This window comes from Notothenia coriiceps, unplaced genomic scaffold, assembly GCF_000735185.1.
Source record: "Notothenia coriiceps isolate Sejong01 unplaced genomic scaffold, NC01 NC01_scaffold00031847, whole genome shotgun sequence".
NCBI lineage: Eukaryota > Metazoa > Chordata > Actinopteri > Perciformes > Nototheniidae > Notothenia > Notothenia coriiceps.
In genome coordinates, this window is record NW_011364548.1 from 264,676 (window position 1) to 284,999 (window position 20,324).

Here is a 20,324-nt window from a genome sequence, read left to right on the forward strand (position 1 = left end):
GCATTTTTCTGAAGTGATCACAAAGCTCTCAGTATCAAGACTTGAGAAACAGCTCACTATCTGCTCTAGAACTCACATGCCTCGTTATGCAATCGGATGTTTTTTTCCTTCTATATAAGGGTTTGGAAAATAGCAAGAGACATCACTTTAAGGGCATAAAGATTTACCTTTGCTTTATAGTCAATAATATATATGCATTTATATATATTTAAGAGTGAAGGTTTAGTCGTGATACGGCTAAGAACACGTTCCTCCCCGACTTTAAAGTACTGAATATTTGAGCTGTAACTTGGCAGTAAACCAAGAAGCCAGAACATATTATATAAATGCAGCTTTTCTACATTCAACCAGCCCTTTTACAAACCAAGGCCACTCTGTAAGAACACTTCACATAATGGTTTTCTATCTGCTAAACCTGAAGAGGATTGGATAATTCACTTACAGTACAGAAAGGAAAAGATTGATTGCAGAATGCAATCTCTACATCATACAAAAATAGATCCCATGACATGATGGGAAACATAATAGAGAACTGCTCACCTCTATATCTCTTGGAGTGCTGATGAACTCTCCTTAAAACAATTGTATATGTAGACTGTATGTAAAACCTTAACTTTATTTGATTTAAGTTTGTGATACACTTGAATATCCTACATACTGATTATATTAAGGTCAGAAGAAAATAAAAAAATACTCAAACATGCAGAAATAATTGTAATATTTTTGTTGTACGCTGATGGGAACCCTAACAATAAGAAAGGAAACCTAATATCAACAAAACACAAGGGTTAATCCTCCCTACCGTTGCTATAATTTCCCTGAACACTCTTCGTCACTACAACGTCCTGCCTATTTCATTTGTAATCACACTTACAGACGCTGTTACATACTTGATCGCACCATGGGTACACGTATAAATATATAAACCATGCACTGTCACATATTCTACTATGTTCGTATTTATAGAAATGATTGGAACACGTCATCAACCTATCAAATTGACACTTACTGTATCATCTGAACAGACCGTCTGTTTGTTTCCAGGGCCAGGCAGAGTCCTTCTTCACCTGACTGCTTTACTCTTGTGTTTGTGTTTGTTTGGTGCTTTAAACACCATGCAAATGTGTTGGAAAATATTTTCTTCTCATTATTTAGCAAAGCACTGAAAAACCAACCATTACCCCAAAGCTGGAATTATTGTCTAATGGATACGTTGTTTGACAGAAAATTAGTAAGGTTTAATTTGTATAATAAACTATATATATTTTTGTCATTTTTAAGCTAATTAATCAGTAGGGTAACATTCTTATCATTGTAAACTAAATATCTTCTGTTTTATTGCATTTCTCTGTTTATTTTGCAGAGGACAAAATCTCCTGGTTTTTAGATGTTGGTCAGGCAAGAAATAATTTAAATGTGTTAAACTCGGCTTTAGGGGATTTTTTTTTGGCCTTTTCTACTATTTTCTGACATTTTATATACTTAATATTCAGAAAATAGTTGTCAGACATAATGATTATGAATAGTATCATAGGATGCTGCATTACAAAACTCCTACTGAATATGAATCTTTACTCAAAGTTATTTGTATTTGTTTTGAATTAATTAATTGATGCACATTTCTTATCAAATTATAGGGGGCCAGCTGATATGTCATGAACCTGGGGCCCTAAATATTCTTTACTGATGTTCTAATCACAGAACCAAAAAAAACCTGCATAACCCACATGAAAATAAAACCACTAGAGGACAGCAAAGAGAGGTAGATTCCATACAGTGAAGTTTTAGAAACATGATCCTTCAGTGGATAGAAAGTCATCACAAGCACTAATGTTGGTTTTAGGCACATAATCACAAACACACAAGTCAGATTTCCTCTCCTGTGTGACATCACTGGCATGCAGTAGCAGGCTGGTGTTATTTATCAGTTGTTTCTCCTCCCCCTCCGTTTTCCCAAGCCTCGCCTGCATGTCCCCCCTGCGCTGACCTCATCAGGCCTTTGTTGGGAAACAAAGAGTGTTCAGGCATCTGTTTTCAAGAGAAATAAAGACATAGGGTGCCAGGCAGAGGAGGAGGGCCTGGAGGAGGTATATGAAGTTGGCTCCACCGACCGATCAATGAGAGTCACATACAAATCAAACAGGAGCTGCAACAAGACATATGCTCCCACACAATAAACTTATTTGAAACACTTTCTGAGAACTAGAACAATCCTGTCTGAGAAGTTTCACTGCTTTATGAATTTTAAATTCTCTAAACGTTGCCCTTGTGTTGACTCCAAGAGTTGTGACTTTGTTGTTTCAAGGTGGAGCTGGTATTTCCTGTATATCCTGCTCAGTCAACCAGCCCACTGCTCTCTGCTTCTCCCACAGTTAGCTAATCATTACCCCCTCGACTTCATGATCCTTCTCTCATAGAGACAGATATTACTTAGCACTTTTTGAATGATGTAAGCCAGGGTAAACACAAAAAATATTTGGGTGTTGTATAATGCATACACGTTCCATTAGCTCTAATGAATAAGTAAAGAGCAGAGATGCAATGAGGAAGTTGCTGAAAAGGAAATGCGGTCTGTTGTTGTATCCCTCTGGGATGTTCACTCACTCTTAACAGCATAGCTCTATGGGAAATAAAAGGGATTGTAGTATTCACTTATAGATTTGGGCCCACCTGGTCACAGTGGTTTTTATCTCCCATATCCTATATCTTTTGGGTACTTCCTTTAATACATTAATATTTAGCAGTATTTTTTTTTGATATGCTGAAATCCTGCCTTATATAGGATAACCATTATCTTTTTAGGATAGGGTACTATCAGATTTAACCTGTGTGTCTCCACTTACACCTCACAGTCTGTCATGTTAAGCTGTGTGTAGTTCTTCAGTGATCACCTGCTCCAGTGAGCTAAGGTGCTTTTTCATCAGGCGGTGAAGGGGTTAAGTCTGACTCTGCATTCACCGAGCAGGCCTCCCTCCCTCCCTTTCTCTTCTCTCCCTAATCCATCCATTTTTACTGTGTGTGTGTTTTTTAGGGGAGGGCTTTGCCATCTGCAAGCCTGGATTGGGATATAGACTCTCAAGGAAGTTTGATAACAAAACAGCACTACCGGGTTTAGTTGTGCATTCATTTTGAGCACACACGTCTTCCATCTGCTTTGAATAGGCGACCTTTCTTTTTTAACTATAGTTACATTTTTCTACACGAAAGCTACGGGATATGTCGAGAGACGGAGGCGTTTCTTTTTCCACCCAAAGCCTCCCCAAGTTGGGACCCCACTGACGCGCTTTGACATGAAGGTAAGAGGGAAAGTGGACGCTGAGGGGATCGGGGTCGTGTTCTTGTTATTCTGTCGAGGTTCCAACTTTTTTAACTCCCGAACATAGCTGAGTCACGGTCACTTTCACCTACCCGATCATATCATTTGACGCAACGTGCACTATAATGGCTCCATTCGTCCTAGTTTGGGACAAAAAGGACACGAGTGAAATCGAGACCCGTGTTTCCATCCAGTGGTTTTTGTGTTATTCCAAACATCTGTAAGACATAACAGACACACCTGGGAGGGCATGTAGGCCTGGTCCGGGAACAGCTTGATTCCCAAAAGTATGATGAAATATGTTAGGAATTGATGGGCTCACTTTAAACTGTGCTTAATTTTTTTTTTTTAACTGGAGAATGTGCTTTACAAAAGTATACCATAGGTGGAATCAGACAAAGTAAATACTTTACTCCAGTATGTAACCATGTCAAGGTCACAAGTTACACTCAAGCTGCTGGAGAAGTATTCGTTTTGTTATGAAAGATAGGATGACTGATAGGAGTATAATGTGTGTGTAGTGGTGGGGAGGGAGTGGTGCTTCCATTATCTACCTACTATTAGCAGGGGGAATGTAAGTAAGTACATTAACTCAATAAGGCTTCTGCAATTTTCAGGTACTTTTACTTAAATTGAGTATTTCCATCGAATGGTACTGTGTACTTCTACTCCACTACATTTTAAAGTGAAATATTGTACTTTAAATTCCAACTAAAATGTAATATATTACACATTTTTACACATTAGCTACCCAACTGTATCAAAGCCAAAAAAACACCAGCTCCAGTCCAATGTCGAGGGCAATGTGATAGTGCTGTACAAGCAATATTGTATATCAATAACTGTAAAACAATTCTATATTATACTGTAGCTATATTTAGATTTAACATGTATACTTTTACTATTGGTACTTAACATAGTATGATGCTTATTCATTTACACAGGGGCATTATTACTACTTGTTATTAAGGTACAACATCTGACTACTTCTTTCATCACTGCCTTTTAGTCCAACTGAAGTGATAGTAATTTGTCAGACATCAGTTTAACTATATTATGTCTGTAAGAACAGCTTTCATGGAGGCCTCCAGATTGTGTTAGAAATCTAGTCAAAGAAGCAGTTTAATTGTCACACTTGCATTAAACCTCCACGCTCAGTTCCTCTTTGATTTAAAGGCATTACTGGAAGAGAACATTTGAAACGGTTATCTTTTCCTCTCCAGCCAAGTGACCCCAGGGATCAGGAGATAATGGGACTGAAAGGCGAGCATTGGTCACCTCTTGAGATTTAACCTGTGGTCCGCTGAGCCACAAGCATTTTCTTTTTTACTACCACTCTCCAATCTATTTACAGCACTCTCATGATATGACTGATAATGCAGGCCACCCAAGTGCTGTCACCTTTTATTCATAGCATGCCCACAGCATGTTGAGGTTTATAAAGAGTTGAACACTAAGGTTTTTAGTGAAAACATTTTGTGACAATATCAACATGGCTGTATTTTACATCGGTCATGAATCTGTTTTGTCATAGGGATGGATATCGACCATTTTAATATCTCTCATCTCAGGCTTCGTAACAGTCTGGAAATACTTACTCATGACACAGCACTTTACTTCTAAGGAAAGGGGATTGATTATTTGTGTTTATGCATTTCACTTCCAAGTTAAATAGATAAGACAGACATTTGAGTTAAACCTTTTCAACTGACTCACTGCCCCGCCTTTGTGAGGAAAAGCAGTCCAATGTCCAGGACAATGTGATATGCATTCAAATAGATATGACTATTGATGTAAAATAAAAGTAAAAAACAGCAAAGTAATTACGTTTTTCTGGTGGATTACTGTGTGGATATGTGTGTAGTAGTTACATGTTTGTCAGTCTTTGAATGCTTCGAAGGCCTACTGCTGCTGTGATAATGTAATCAGGTCAGAAAGATAGTGGAGGTGGAGCGCTCACCCCTCCCGTTTTTTTTTGCTCAAAAGTAAAACACAGATATCTACACTGACAGGTTAGGTTGAAGTCCCTCTGTCTGAAACTAATGTTTGCTTTATTTTGAGAAATAGATTTTTAGAATAGCTCTTTCAAGCTACTCATTGCTTATGAACAGTGCTCGGTATGTACTCACCAAGTTGTTTCAGGGAAAACTGAGCCCAGGTGTTGTGTTTCACATTGCTGGAAGGTGCTGGGTGGTTTCTCTCTCCTTCCAAACACAATTACTGAGTGAAACAATGTGTAAGAGTTCAGCTCTAGTCAGCAGTGATGTTTGTAACTCAAGCAAAAGGAGTAACTGAAGAAGATTGTTGTGTGTATTATCTGTGAAAAAGTTCTCTCTAGAAATATTTCACATTCGAATATTAATGTAAATATATATTTTTTCTTTCCTCAGGAACACACTTGCGGACATCACTGAAGTAAAGGAGTTCTGCTTCATTGCGTTTCTCCACTGAACAGATTTCTAACAAAAGCAGTGGGCTGACCTGCTGTTAGACTATTTTATTCCCCCACCTGTGAAACGCTACTGCCATCATGCAGACCTCATCACTGCGCCGCCAGGTGAAGAACATGGTCAACAGCTTCACAGAGGCTGAGGTCAAGGTACGGGAGGCCACCTCCAACGATCCCTGGGGTCCTCCCAGCTCGCTTATGTCTGAAATCTCAGACTTGACCTTTAATGTAGTGGCTTTTCAGGAGGTTATGGGTATGATCTGGAAGCGGCTTAACGACCATGGTAAAAACTGGCGCCACGTATATAAGGCAATGACCCTGCTGGACTACCTGATCAAATCAGGCTCCGAGCGTGTGGCCAAAGAGTGCCGCGAGAACATTTACAGCATCCAGACACTAAGAGACTTCCAGTACATAGATAGAGATGGACGGGACCAGGGTGTTAATGTCCGGGAGAAGGCCAAGCAACTAGTGACTCTGCTGAAGGATGATGAAAAGCTGAAGAAGGAGAGGAGCCAAGCACTGAAGACTAAGACACGCATGGCCGGGGCCAGCAGTAGCTTAGGCTCCGGATCAATTCCTCCTCCATACCCGGGACGTCGCACAAGCCAGCCAGCAGGGGCCTATGCGGAGGAGGCTGGCAGGTGCCGAGGCTCACCATCCTCATTTCACTGTGAGTAACATTGATAACTATGAATGATAACTATTTTTTTTGGCATGTGATCTGTCATTTGTCAGGAATGCACCCATGACAGGTCAAAGTTAATCAGATAAGAGTAAATGTAACCTTATAAATTATCATAGAAAAGATTAAAAGCATTCCTCGTCTAGGTTTTCCATTTGATCCCAACAAAAAAGCCATTTCATAGATACACTGTCAGTTAATGTTTATATGAGCTTTATTAAAATAGGATTTCTACTTTTAAATTAACTAGGCTAAAAAAAACTGCAATTAGGTCTGCCTTGACATTTAAATGAAAATCAATATATTCTTTAAAAAAATTATATATAAAAAGACTTGGACATTTGAAAACAAAGGTGTATCTTTAAGATGGTGATGTGATTGATGTTTTCACACTATTATGGATTGTCTGTCATTACATTGATCCATTAATATAATAATAATATAATATAATCCAGATCAAGGGATCGTTACACCCCTAAATTAAATATGTTCACTCTCTGCTAAATGTTTGAGATCTCTACATCAATTAATTTTCACTTGTCGTTTCTCAATGGGTTAAGCTCTGATGAGTATTTCTTTTCTACTTTTTTGTCCTCCATTATTTCAGTTTTGCTCGACACTGATGGTAGGACAACTGCATTCCTTTCATTCTCCTGTTTACAGCAATGTCAGCTAAACTGGATTTACAAAAGAGAGGAGGCCCTGTTTGTGCATGTCTCAATCAAATGTGAAAGCACAACTGGATACCATGTTTACATAACTGTACGATCTGTCTGCTACGGTAGAGATGTTGGTTAGGTGGCTAGAATATAGGACCAAAGTGATTCCTCAGTGAGGGTGTAGGGATTAGGACATCTGATGTCATTGATTTGTACAACATATTTTGAAAAAGCATTGTGTGGCCTTTGTAGATGTGGTATGCCTGCTGTGCACTATATACTTTGGCATTTGTCTGTGTGGTTTACGGTGTTTATTCAAAGGTGTTAGTCAGTAGCAGAGCTGTGGCTTCAACAGAACAATCTGAGGCCTGTTTCATGGTGTAAACAGAGAAAGGCCCTCAGATGGGGGTGAGATATAATCCCTCAAAACTCCAATATATTTCTTAAGTGAAACAAGTTTATTGCATAATAAGTTTTGTAGACGAGGGTGCGCCAGTGGAAACATGTGGTAGAAACATGTGGTAGAAACAGTTACCAGGTGTAATGTTACAATAGAAGCAGTGTTTTGTAGTAAAAACATATACTTCTAAGTTTAAAATCATCAGACACTATGACAATCAAAGCAAATATTTGAAATGAGTCGTTTTTTATTCAGAGAGGAATGCTTTCAGACAAACCCTTACATTTGTGATCGTAATGCATGCGTGCCCACTTGTCTGCTGCTGTAATTCCAACTCTCTTTTTGTCGCTTTGCCCTGGAGGATTTTACGTTTTAAGATTTTAGAGGGAGGATAGTGGTGGATCTCTTTTAGATTTCAGGAACCCGTCATGGTGGTATACTGATGGCTTGGGTGGCGGGCAAGAGGTTGGCAGCAGCTAATTGCCAGCAAGCATTCCAGCTCATAATGGGATATTGAGGGGCAGCACAGCGGAAATGATTGGTTTCTGAGACCTGACTTTGCCAACGTGTAGCCAGCTTCCCTCTTTTAGCCCCATGACCCACTGCCTGATGCCCAGACTGGCATACTGCCGGCCCCCCTGGCCCGTCCCCTCCACCAAACCTGGACATGCGTCCTGGATCCCACCCAAAGGATTCAGGGTAATAAGATGGGCCCCACTCCAACCCGTCCATTCCTTTGCCCCTCCACCACCCTAACTCTCCACACAGGCGCCCCATTGTTCTTGGTGCAGGCAGAGTTAGGCAGGCCGTGGCTAGCAATGCCAGCAAAGGCCCTAAACAACGGGCAGTGGAATCAAATTAACATTCAAAAACAGTGTCAGCCTAAAGGGTTCCTTCTTTGTTTTCCTGTTTATTTTCATCTGTTAATGTTTCTGTTCACACCCGTCTTCTCTGCCTCTGTCCCTGTAGCCTCGTCTTCCTCTCCTCGACTTGCTCCAGACATGGAGCAGGCTCTGCCATCAACCAGTGGAGAGGAGGAGCTGCAGCTGCAGCTGGCCCTGGCTATGAGCCGAGAAGAAAGTGAAAAGGTACCTCTAACTAAGATATCACAGACACACACACTGAGCACACACAAACCTCTCATCCCTACTGCACACTACAAGTGCCTGTCTCTACTAGGCCGCCATTTTACAGAAACCTTTAACAGAAAGTGATCTCATCAATTCTCTCTCTGATGTGGTCAATAATGGCTCTTTGACAAATCCGTGTGAGCAATGCTTTGGAGCGAGGAAACTGTGAGTGAGGAGCCAGACAGGATGTGTGCATTGATCCACTCCTACAGCCTGTCCTCGTCTCCATGGCAAGGACAGGCGTTGCCCACCGTGACTCCTGCTCTGCTTCTATGGGAATTTGTTGTAGTGCACAGCAGTTTCTGTGATACTTCTCTGATCTGAATAACCTTAAATCGTTAGAGTTCTTTAAGAATCATTCAAGCTAAATCAAGCTTTTACCTTTCCCTTTGAAAAAATCGTCCTCCTAATCCTTCCTGCTTGACCCTAGCCGCCTCCTACAGTGGATATTGATGAACAGACCCAGCTCCAGATTGCTATGACTCTCAGCAAGGAGGAGACCAAGAAGGTACAAGTATGCTGGGATATAGGATGACTCTTCCTTTGCATCCTTTGCTCTAAAGCACATCTTCTGTTGCTCTTCACACTAAAAACCAACCTCACGATAGAGTCTCAGCCCTTTTGAGAAAAACTACTGCATGAACTACTCACTCTCCTTTCTACATCCGGCTTCACTTAACCATGAACAGGAAAAATACATGTTTTTTTTTGTTTACAGCGACTAATCAGAAGAGGCTTCATCCTTCTGTTTAACTAACCATTATATCTCTCCTCTTAGTTCAGTAGAATGAGATCATGTCAAACACTTTCCTGGTGTGGCATCAGGGAAGGGCAGAAGGTTGGACCCTTTTACTCTGCCGGACTGGGACACCTTTATAATTGCATGCAATGTATTGTCTGTTTTTCCAAGCATTATTTACCCTTTTGTTGACCAAATACTAATTGTAATTTCCTCCCTGGACCCCCTCCCCACCCAGCCAGTCAAACCTGTACCTGTGGCACTGGAAATGGATGAAGAATCCCAGCTTGAGTTAGCCCTGAGCCTGAGCAAGGAGGAGCACCAGCAGGTAGGGTTTGTTGTTGTCACTGGGGGGGGGGGACACTTTTTATTTTTGGAGATGCTGAGATTTAAACTTACATTCTCATGTCACTGTTTCCTGTGGCAACAAACAGTAAATGATGATGGGTCTTTGGATCAAACCTTTTGAAGTTGTTTTCAATTATTGCTGCAGTCATTGCTTGTTTCATAGTTTATCAGCTTTTCTAGACCAAAAACACTGTAAGCAACTTCACATTTAACTAGCTCCAGGGAACCTTTCTGGCTCTCCTAACCATCCACAGCTGGGTGAATGAAACGGTCACTTATCGTGTGACTCTTGGGACTTTCCCTGGGAAAGTCCCCACATAGATCAAGTTTGAAATACTACACATGCAAGTGCTTTTATTGGTGAACCATTGGCTCAATGACCATTGTGTTACTTGATAGACTTTTTTTTCAAATGGAAATCTTCAAGATCATTACTTTGAATTAAGTAATCTTAGGTTACAGATTAGGGAATCGTCCTCCATGTTTTTATTGTTTTCTCTAATGATTATCAACCACTTTAAAATGGCAAACTTGCTTCTTTCTTATCACTGTTGTTTTATCTGGTGTAACCTCTCTCCTCCTGTCTCACTGTCTCATTCCTTTTCCTCCCTTTTTTCCTCTCTAACTATGCCACAATAGAGCTGCTCTGTTAGAAATCAGAGTGATATCTCTCTTCTGTTTGACCACAGAATTTGGTTGGTTTGTGCCCATCGCACTCATCTATATCTGGGTCATAGAAAAAAACAAGCAAGCTGGCTTTGGAGCTAGTGAGCATAGGTTGAGTCATAAATACACTATGAAGTGACAAATTACAATATGGGAATTTTGCTGGAAGCTGTCATGCCCAAAGGCGACCATGTGTCTTTCTGTTGACAGGAGCAGCTCAGTCGCCAAGGAGATGAGTTGACGCTCAAGAAAGCTCTGGAGGAAAGCAAACATGAGATGGATTCTAAAGGCGGGGTATGAAATATTGGGGTATGGAATATCTCAATGGGGGTGGTGAAATACAACCATACATTGTAGTTTAGTGTTTTTCTCATGCTTCGAGGACTAAAATAAAATTACAAATTATATTGACTTTTGATAATTATTAGGTGCTTGATTATTTGGTGGGATCATGTTTTAAATCTCCAGAATAGCATTACACTTTTTGAAAAATTAAATTCAACTTTTTCATTGAGGATTTCATAACCGTCTGAGAGTAGAAGCAATATACTAAATTGACCCTGTTTTTCTTGTTTTTGTCAGACTGCCTTCATGGACCTTGTAGATGTTTTCGCATTGCCCTCAGCTCAGCCTCCTCGTGACCACCGATGGAATAATGCCCCTCCCCTGGCAGCCGCTCCTCAGGAGATAAGGGATCCATGGGACACAATGGGTGAGACTTGAGTTAGCTTACCATGACTAAAGAAGGAGAGTTCAAAGGATAAGTTGGTATATTCACTTTGAATTGTCACGTGCTGAAAAGTGCTATATACATAAACTTGCCTTGCCTATATTTTATAAAAGTAACTTTTTATCATATTTAAAGGAACCGTTACCGTATCCTTCCATATTGTGATGAGATATATAATCAGAACAGGAGGAGGCAGAGAAACCGGAATTAGTTTTTTTACTTATTATTTCTCTAATCCCCCTGTCAGGGAAATGTGACAGTTAGAGCAAATATGAAGAAATATATTCCTTTAAAAGTATCCAACTGAACCTTTGAGCCCAAGTTGTGTAGTAAATAATAGTCAGAAGCATGTGTCGCCTTATTTTAGAGGACAGTGTTGGAATGAAACCCCCCCATTCTTCATATTTACGGCACAGCATGTTCTGCTTTTTAGTTCATGCTAAAACAGGAGACTCTCTTTCTCTCTCTCTCTCTCTCTCATTCACCTGTCTGTTACTAAAAAAGGCAGCACCAACATCCAGAGGGTAGATCCTCCCTGGATGGCACCTCCAACTTCCAACAGCCCCCCTCCACCATGGGAGCCCACAGTCGACCCCTGGGATGACCCTCAGAGCCACCTGAAGGCCCCCGGCCAAGAATGGGCCTTCCCTCCCAGCACAGGTAATATAAGCTCCCATGCAGCTCAGCCGAAAAATAAATATAGGAGGTGCAACATAGATATTTACAAAGACATATTTAAATAATATAATGAAATGTATGTGGGTATGTTTATAGCCTCCTCTCGAATGGATGCATTCTCAGCACACATGGGAGCTACAAGGGACTCCGGTGCTCGACCTGGAAGCCCCTCAGGTAAACAGTGAATTATTTTACTGTTTTGTGGTTCTGTGCATCCCACACATTTGCAATGTAAGAACTTAATATTTTTTCGCTTTTAGATGGCGATCTGTTTGATGAGGCCATGGATGGAGGCCAGGTGAACTTGAATGGGCGAGGAGAGGGCAGTCCTGAGCTTTTTGACCTGTCACGTCTTGGAGAAAGCTTGGCTGCCCCCAGCCCTCGTTCATGCAGGACACCTGAGGCCTTCCTGGGCCCCACAGCAGCTTCCTTGGTGAACCTGGACGCCTTGATCCCAGTAAACCCCCCAGCCAAGATCCTGAACCCCTTCCTATCAGGTAATATCTGTACTATTGGCTGAAGATACAATACTATTTTTGTTTTACAAGGGAAAGACCAGGGAAGTCAAGAGACTTTAATAGCTGAAACTCTAGCTTAAAATCAGTTCTGTGTAGACTGATCTATTAAAATGTTATTTTTCTCACATTTATGCAGAATCTAGAGCGCTGTGTTTGATAGTAGCATAACCATATCAATTAGTTATGTGTCGGTCGCGAACGAGCCAGCTCAAAGTGAACGACGGGAGCCGGCTCCTGCCCGCGAACAAGCCTTTTTTTTATTTTTATAGATGATCTCCGCGCTACGGTTGCTCCGTGAATGCATGCAGTGACATGTAATATCCAAGTAGACTGTTGGATGCTGCTGTTTTGAGCATTGCAATATATTTATTAGGCTCAGCAAAGATTTGTTGTCAGTTTGTATAGGTGTTGCCATTTGCTTTTTTATAGCGTAGTTCTACAAGAATCTGTAAATGCAATGAAAACAATTGGCTACAGCAAATAATTTATATTAAAAATGTAATTTTTACTTTTGAATACTTCAGTACAAAGGATGTATTGAATAATGTAAGTGATATATATGTACACATATAAATCATTAGTCAAAACAGGGCTACATTTAATTGAATTATAAAAGGTATATTTCGCAGATAAACCTATTCACCCCTCCCCCTTAAAAAAACCGGCTCTTTTGAACGGCTCTCACAAAGGAGTGGAGCCATAAGATCCGACTCCCTTCAAAGAGCCATAATTCCCATCACTAATATCAATGATCCATTTACAAACTCTCGCACAACTCTTGCAGTATAATCACAGTCTAATTCACTTGGTTTGCTCACAACTCACCAAACACATGGTCCTTAAACCATTCTGTATGAAGCTGACTTGCACATACGAGTAGTGTGCCTGGGCATGTGTGTGATTGTTAATGCAGAAGGGTTGAGAATATGAACATATTTGTGGGGGAAGTATTCCTTTGGGGCAAACCTAATAGTTTTCTGTTGTTTTTTTTTCTGTCTAGGGCTGAGTGCTCCTTCACCTAACAATCCATTCCAAACTGAGCAGCCCAAACTAACTCTGAATCAATTGGGCTCTGGCTCGATATCTTCGGCGCCTCAGGGCACTTCCCTTCCATACAGTGCCTCCTTGCCCCTGCCAATGAGCCACCAGCCTACTAGCCTCCCTATGTCCCTCACTCACCCCACCCAGCCAGGCTTCGGCCTGCCGGGGACCCTCCCTGAGCCCTTGTTGCCCTTCTCTTCAGGAAGCACCGACGGATCACAGGCTGCACACAGCAGCCAGAACCCTTTCTTATGAGGACCAACTAAACTGGAAATATAACCGAAGAAAAAGGGGAACGCTATTCGATTTTGCTCTTGAAATATAATTCTAATCAAAGACTGAACTTCAGCCCCAAGGACTTGTATGACTTCTAGTCGTTTTTATAATGTGTTATAATGTAGTTACCCTTAGATTGATGCAAGCTGGTTCGACTCTTCTCTGCAACGATCTGTCCTGCTACTCTTGTCATGATTGCATTAGTAGGGTATATACAATTGATAACACCTTTTTTATTAGAAACAATTAGTGTCATGTTAACCTTCTACCTTTTGCAAATTCAATTTAGACAAAACATACACAAAAGCTCAGTTTGTTAATTGTTCACTTAGCCACAATTACCAGGCAAATTGACTATGGCTTTAGAAGAAGGCAACAAGTCTTCTGCTCACTACTTCTGCCGTCATAGGCACATAGATTTGTTTTATTCCTGTGAAGAGACAAGAGTTGTATGGATTGTGGATTTCTGTTGGCGTCAGAACTGATGAAAACATCAGTGTGTACATTATTATACTCAAGTGAAATTAATTGCTGGGCTTAACTGAATGAAATTATAGTTTTGGAGGACTGGAAGTGCTTCAAAATTAACAATAAGTAAGGAAACATGAGAAAATGTAATAATTAAGAGTTTAATTAATTGCTTGTGATCCACTGAATCATCAAATATAAGAGTGTAATTGCAACACTGCGTCATTCTTTAGTTGGTTTTATTATTTTGTATGTTCTAATTTTTCTGTGATATCATTGCATTATAATGAAATTATGAAATCTAAGGCTTACAGTATTTGTTAACTTTATGCCCCCTGCTGGTAGTGACTCATTGCCACCATGCTGCATCACTTACAGAAATCAGACTATTTTGTTTTAATATAAAACAAGTCTTTACTTAGACATGAGAATCGAACTGCAGTTAGTCATACATTCCAGCAGCGTATCTGTGGCATTTAATTGGTAAAGGTGACAGTATAAAAACTACTAACTGTTGTTAAGATCTACAGTATTATTTGGTTTAACAAGAGTTATGGTACTTAATAATCACAAAATCCTGCCATAATATCACTAATATATTTCCTTTCCCATTCACACTGTTGAATAGTAGCCATATGTATATGGAACCAAAGATACAGCACCAGTTCATCAGTTTAACACATCATTAAGTCCATCCAAACTGTGTGTACATTGTCTTTGCACACAGACATTTCAGACATATCTTGCCAAGAGGCTAGATCAAGTCTTGTAGGAGGAGCATATTTTCATAAGGAAAAAACATATGATATTTCACTTGACTATGATGGACTCCAGCCAGCTCAGCACCTCCTGAAGTCCCTGTCCAGAGCGGGCACTGAGTTCCTGTGTTGTGATCGGCTGAGTAGCAGATGCAATGATGTCATCCATTCTGAACAGCGACTTTATCTCCACGAGACTCATAGTGCAGGGCATGTCCCTGGACAAGGGGAAAAATAACAAATAAAATGAGAAAATACACAATGGCACAAACAAATCTCACCAAGAGATGGAATTAAGATAATGGATACATATTCTGTTCCTTCTGCTGATACTGACCATTTACAGCTATGGCAAGTACATTTAGTGAACTATGTGTGTGTGAATGTCACCTCTTGTTGAATAGAATAAGCACAGAGGCATTGTGCAAATGCTCAGCAGAGAGAACTGACAGCAGCTGGATACAGGAGGCGGATATCTGAGCAATGTTGGCTGAGTCCACCATGAACTATGAGAAAGCCAAAAAAACAAACAAATAATGCGACCAGTCTTTTGTCAACTGTTGCAAATTAACACAGTAAAAATAACATACAATTACAGATGAGCAGTCTTTGAAGTAACTCGGCCATATAGGACCCATGCAGCCTCCCAGCTCTCTCAATGTCACCTTCTTCTTTTTCAGTTTCAGGTCTGTCAGGTTGGTTCCTACCTGTGGAGGTTACAAAAAAACGAGGGCATTACATTGATGGCTTTGTCTCATAAAAACTGCGAATATATTAAAGCTACCTTTCAATAACACTTACTGTAGGCAGGGTAGAAGGAGTTTCGCCCAGTTCCTCCAATCCATGCAAACTGAGCTGTAAACTAAATATGTCATGGAAGATATCCACTGGTGATAACCATCAGCTTTAGAGAAAGCAACTTATTTCAATATCATATTTAAACAGTTTATGATATATCATACGACATGTTTGATCAGTTATAAAAGGGACAGTTTGTACTAATCGTTTTGATACATGTGCATGTTATTTAAATACAGTGTGACAGTATCGTGGAATGTATTTGCTCAAATCCAGTCTACATATATTGTTTTGCAACTAAATGTGTACTTTTCCGGTGCAAGATTAGATATTAGGCCACATCCAATAATTATCTACAAAACGCTTGTATACAGTTTATGGATTACTTACTCTGTAACTTGCCTAGTTAACAGTTAATTGGAATTACTAACGTTACACTAGCTCATCAGGCTAAATTAGCCTACGTTAGCTAGATAAACCAGTTAACTTTAATTGTTATATTCCACCTTTTCTCAAATGTAGTTCAAAACATTCTACTGTGCACAAAGGATATTTTGTAGACGTTTCAGCAACAACGTTTTCCCGACGCCAGTTGCTCCAAGAAGCAGACAAATGTCATTGCTGTTCATTTTTGTTCAGGAGCATACCGAAGCTAATGCTAGCATGTAGTCGTTATAGCTTCACTTGCCACCAAGGCAACGCTCACGTGGCCGTCATTCGATGCTGTGATAGGACGAAATATGAATGAGTCACTTCTGTCTGTTTTTCTGATTGGTGACCATTCCACACATAACGGAAGAAAAAAGATCACCGTCCCCGGAAGCTGTCAAAAACCTGGTCAAAACGCCCCCCTAACTTCGGGCCCTGCAAGTGCAGTTTGTTGTTAGCATTAGCAACACTTTATTCTGTCAAATTGGTGGCAATAATAACCATGGAAGCTAAATTAAAGAAAGAGCTGGGGACAGCCATGCTGAAGTCAACGGGTCACTCGGGAGGTGGATGTATCAGTGAGGGCCAGAGTTATGATACTGACAATGGGAGAGTGTTTGTGAAGATCAATCACAAGAAAGAGGTATGTGATTATCATTGTTTTATATTTGAATTAAATATACTGACTTGTATTCAGTTGGTGTCTGGCCAAATAAGTTCTCAGTAGATAGACCCTCTTATAGCTAGCTAGAACGATTGCCACTAAACTTTATGCACACATTGTGAAATTATTAAGATTACAATAATTATTTATCATGCTAAATAGTGTTTAGATCTGTGCTACTGGACTTGTCACCAGCCTAAACTCATTTTCTATTTAGGCCAAATTGATGTTCGATGGGGAGATGGCCAGTTTGGAAGCCATTTTAAAGACAGAAACTGTTAAAGTCCCCAAGCCTGTGAAGGTGATTGAGCTTGACACAGGAGGATGTGCATTTGTGATGGAACATCTGGACATGAGAGGTCTCACCAAGTAAGAGCTACCTCCGACAATGTGTTTGGTACTTTATCAGTAAAATAGAGGGCAAAATGAAAATGTGTATCTGTGGCATTTAATTGGTAAAGGGGACCAGTATAAAAATACTAACTCTAGGTAAGATATACAGTATTATTTGGTTTAACAAGTGTTATAGTACTTAATAAACATAGCATCCTGCCATGATATCACTAATATATCTCCTTTCCCATTCACACTGTTGAACAGTAGCCATATTTATATGGAACCAAAGATACAGCAATAGTTCATCAGTTCAACGCATCATTAAGTCCATCCAAACTGTGTGTACATTGTCTTTGCACACAGACATTTCTGACATATCTTGCCAAAAAGCTAGATCATCATGAAAATATAGCTGTAAAAGTATTTTTTTTTTCAAACAATACTTTACTTATTTCCAAACCCAATGTTTAGGTACTCAAACCACCTAGGCGAGCAGCTGGCAAATCTGCATGTTCACAACAAGAGACAGTTGGACAAATTAAATAAAGAGCGGCAGACAGTGGGTAATTCAACTTAACATCACCTTCATACATTCAAAAAAATACACATGCACAGTAAAATCATCCTTTTTTCATTACTACACTGAATAACAGTTGCTTCTCAAAATATGATGCTATTTTATTGCGGATGATTGTATAATGTATTTTACTGTACACAGGAAAAGGAGCTGGACAAATGGAGGTTGCTGTGGTTGACACATTTGGCTTCAGTTTACCTACATGCTGTGGATATCTACCGCAGGTAAAAAATACAAATCTGTCAAAACGCAATTGTCTTGTAATCTCTAATATCTATGTGTAGTACATTTATGTGGTGTTTAAGTGTTACTGCATTTATTGTTTCCCCTTATGTCTACAGGAAAATGAGTGGCAGGATGACTGGGTGATATTTTACTCCCAGCAAAGGCTGCAGCACCAGCTTAACATGGTGGAGAAATCCTATGGAGACAGACAGGCCAGTGAACTATGGGCCAAGCTACAGGTGCACCTCCACTTTGACCCCATCAAGAACAAAATATATTGTATGCATGTCTCTATGTTTGTATCAATGATTTGACAGTGCAACTTACATATTGTGTCTGTTATTTACAGCTGAAGATCCCTCAGTTTTTCACAGATGTGGAGATTGTCCCTGCTCTCCTCCATGGAGACTTATGGGGAGGCAACGTAGCACAGTGTGCAGAAGGCCCAGTCATCTTTGACCCAGCCTCCTTCTATGGTCATTCAGAATATGAGCTGGGTATTGCCGGGATGTTTGGTGGCTTTGACAGCTCTTTTTACTCTGCTTACCATGAAAAGATTCCTAAAGCTCCAGGTTTTGCAAAGAGAAACCAGCTTTACCAACTCTTCCACTATCTGAATCACTGGAACCACTTTGGTGGGGGATACAGAGGCTCTGCAATAAGTATTATGAAGGACCTTCTGAAATAACTGCATTAACAATAACTTGTAGAAAACGTTAGTGTTAAACTCACACTGAAGTATCTAATGTATTTTGACAGATGCAAATTTTAAGAGAACTTGTAGGGCTAAGTGTTGAGACATACATTATATTCAAACAATGCAATGTTTATATTGTGTAGACAACACAGAACCAACAACACAAAACAATTCTGCTTTGCCTGCTACACCTTCCAAAATATGACAAACAGAATTCACATCTTCTAATTATTTTACATTGTGTGTTTGAACAAGAATATACTGTATACTTTAAAGTATAAAGGCAGGCTACAAGTACCGGGTATTTAAGCTCGTTTTTTAGTTATAATTATATATGCTGAGAAGTTTCAAGTTGGTCCTATGCTTCTTTAGTCTGCTGCTATCGTATGATCATATTCCCAGAGTTTGCAATGCTTTATACTTTGTCAAGATCATTATAGTCTGACTGTTGATACATGCAGACTGAAGCATTCACTAGAAAATCTGTATTTTAATAGACTCTTGCAATATTATATGTCCACTGGCTGCTAAACCAATAATTAATCCTTGGATGGACCAAAGGCTTAGCTCTGAGCTGCTGTATTTGTTATCCACCTGATAATGAAAGGTATTCAAGTTGACTGTGACACTTTCTTCTTCCTCGTCATAAAGAGCTCTTCTTACTGTCTGTTGGACCTGCGCCACCAGAATCAATATCTCCTCTCCCAGGCTGTTTTTTTTACTGTTTTGTCTTGTTTCCTAGCAAATGCGCTTATTAACATAAACCAACATAATCAATAAAATATGGAGAATAAAATCTAAGATATCAACGCCTGAAACATGTAGGCTAGTTTGCTCCTCATTGATTTAAATAGCAAGAAAAAGTGGGATGCAGACGGCAGTGAAAAAGAAAACTGACAAATGACATCCAACCATCAGTGTAACCTGTTGGTATGTAAGCATCCCTCAGAAGGATGAAATCACATTGACAAGGCCGGGGAAAGGATGATTTTGTTCATATAATTAAGAAAACTGGGATAAACCCTTTGGAGTCGACCGTCACACCGGCGTGATCAGATCACATGACCTGTTCAAGCCGGTGCCGCATAAAAACAACAGTCCGGACAACATTGCCGTGTGTTTCTGTCGAAAGTACTGGCTTGAAACTATATCCCAGTCTTTGTTTCATGCAAAAAGACCCAGTAAACACGGAGATACGATGATATAAAGTTAATACATTTCAAAAGTATGAAAAAAGGAAGCACATATTTGAGTATCTTCGCCGTATTTTATCATTTTACGAAACGGAAAATACTGGAAACTGTAGATCCTGCTCAGTGCATGACATTAAGGATTTGGGGAGATGGCCCTGTGGGCCATCTAAGCTAATTTACAGATGGCCCTGAGCCCAATAGAGATGGCCCTGAAAAATGTGCGTGGACGAAATGGCACGAAGGGTTTGGGGGGCCTCCCCCTAGAACATTTAGATTTTTGCAGGTCTTAGATGCTGTCTGGTCTATTCTCTAGACTGAATTATAAGATGAACCACCACATTATATTGTACAATTTCAATTGTATTCTTCATTTCACTTTATTTGTTCTTGCTTGTATTTGCTCGCTTGCATGCCCTGCATAGCTATAAGAAATACTTAAGTTGTTGGTCAAGACACTTTCCATCTGTAAAAAAGTAGAAAACATTACATTCAGTTGTAACTGCCAAAACAAACATTATTTACACTATTATGGCCCCTTTTAAAA

The 20,324-nt window shown here is 39.9% G+C and overlaps 3 protein-coding genes across 6 annotated transcripts; 2 read left to right on the forward strand and 1 right to left on the reverse strand.

Annotated features, from left to right (window-relative positions):
• The first annotated feature begins 3,007 nt into the window (after positions 1–3,007).
• On the forward strand, positions 3,008–13,930 carry epn3a (epsin 3a). Of its 2 annotated transcripts, XM_010788323.1 has the most exons (11): positions 3,008–3,296; positions 5,707–6,438; positions 8,479–8,597; positions 9,070–9,147; positions 9,617–9,706; positions 10,603–10,686; positions 10,975–11,104; positions 11,627–11,782; positions 11,897–11,974; positions 12,061–12,297; positions 13,319–13,930. In XM_010788323.1, exons 2-11 carry the CDS (start codon positions 5,847–5,849, stop codon positions 13,612–13,614), a joined length of 1,860 nt encoding a protein of 619 aa, XP_010786625.1. In that variant the 5' UTR covers positions 3,008–3,296; positions 5,707–5,846; the 3' UTR covers positions 13,615–13,930. The 2 variants fall into 2 exon arrangements, with proteins under 2 accessions (XP_010786625.1, XP_010786626.1); XM_010788324.1 differs by lacking the exon at positions 9,070–9,147.
• Positions 13,931–14,250: 320 nt separating this feature from the next.
• On the reverse strand, positions 14,251–16,366 carry arl16 (ADP-ribosylation factor-like 16). 3 transcript variants are annotated; one of them, XR_799977.1, is made up of 5 exons: positions 16,213–16,361; positions 15,663–15,723; positions 15,452–15,568; positions 15,252–15,367; positions 14,251–15,079 (listed from the first exon to the last, which is right to left on the reverse strand). XR_799977.1 is itself a non-coding variant. In XM_010788326.1 (5 exons), exons 1-5 carry the CDS (start codon positions 16,286–16,288, stop codon positions 14,914–14,916), a joined length of 456 nt encoding a protein of 151 aa, XP_010786628.1. In that variant the 5' UTR covers positions 16,289–16,366; the 3' UTR covers positions 14,251–14,913. The 3 variants fall into 3 exon arrangements, 2 of the variants coding, with proteins under 2 accessions (XP_010786628.1, XP_010786627.1); XM_010788326.1 differs by having other exon boundaries at positions 15,527–15,568; positions 15,663–15,718; positions 16,213–16,366; XM_010788325.1 differs by having other exon boundaries at positions 15,663–15,718; positions 16,213–16,362.
• Positions 16,367–16,481: 115 nt separating this feature from the next.
• On the forward strand, positions 16,482–19,801 carry fn3krp (fructosamine 3 kinase related protein). Its single transcript, XM_010788327.1, has 6 exons — positions 16,482–16,731; positions 16,970–17,121; positions 17,560–17,651; positions 17,807–17,889; positions 18,007–18,129; positions 18,240–19,801. Exons 1-6 carry the CDS (start codon positions 16,591–16,593, stop codon positions 18,576–18,578), a joined length of 930 nt encoding a protein of 309 aa, XP_010786629.1. The 5' UTR covers positions 16,482–16,590; the 3' UTR covers positions 18,579–19,801.
• The last annotated feature ends 523 nt before the right edge of the window (positions 19,802–20,324 follow it).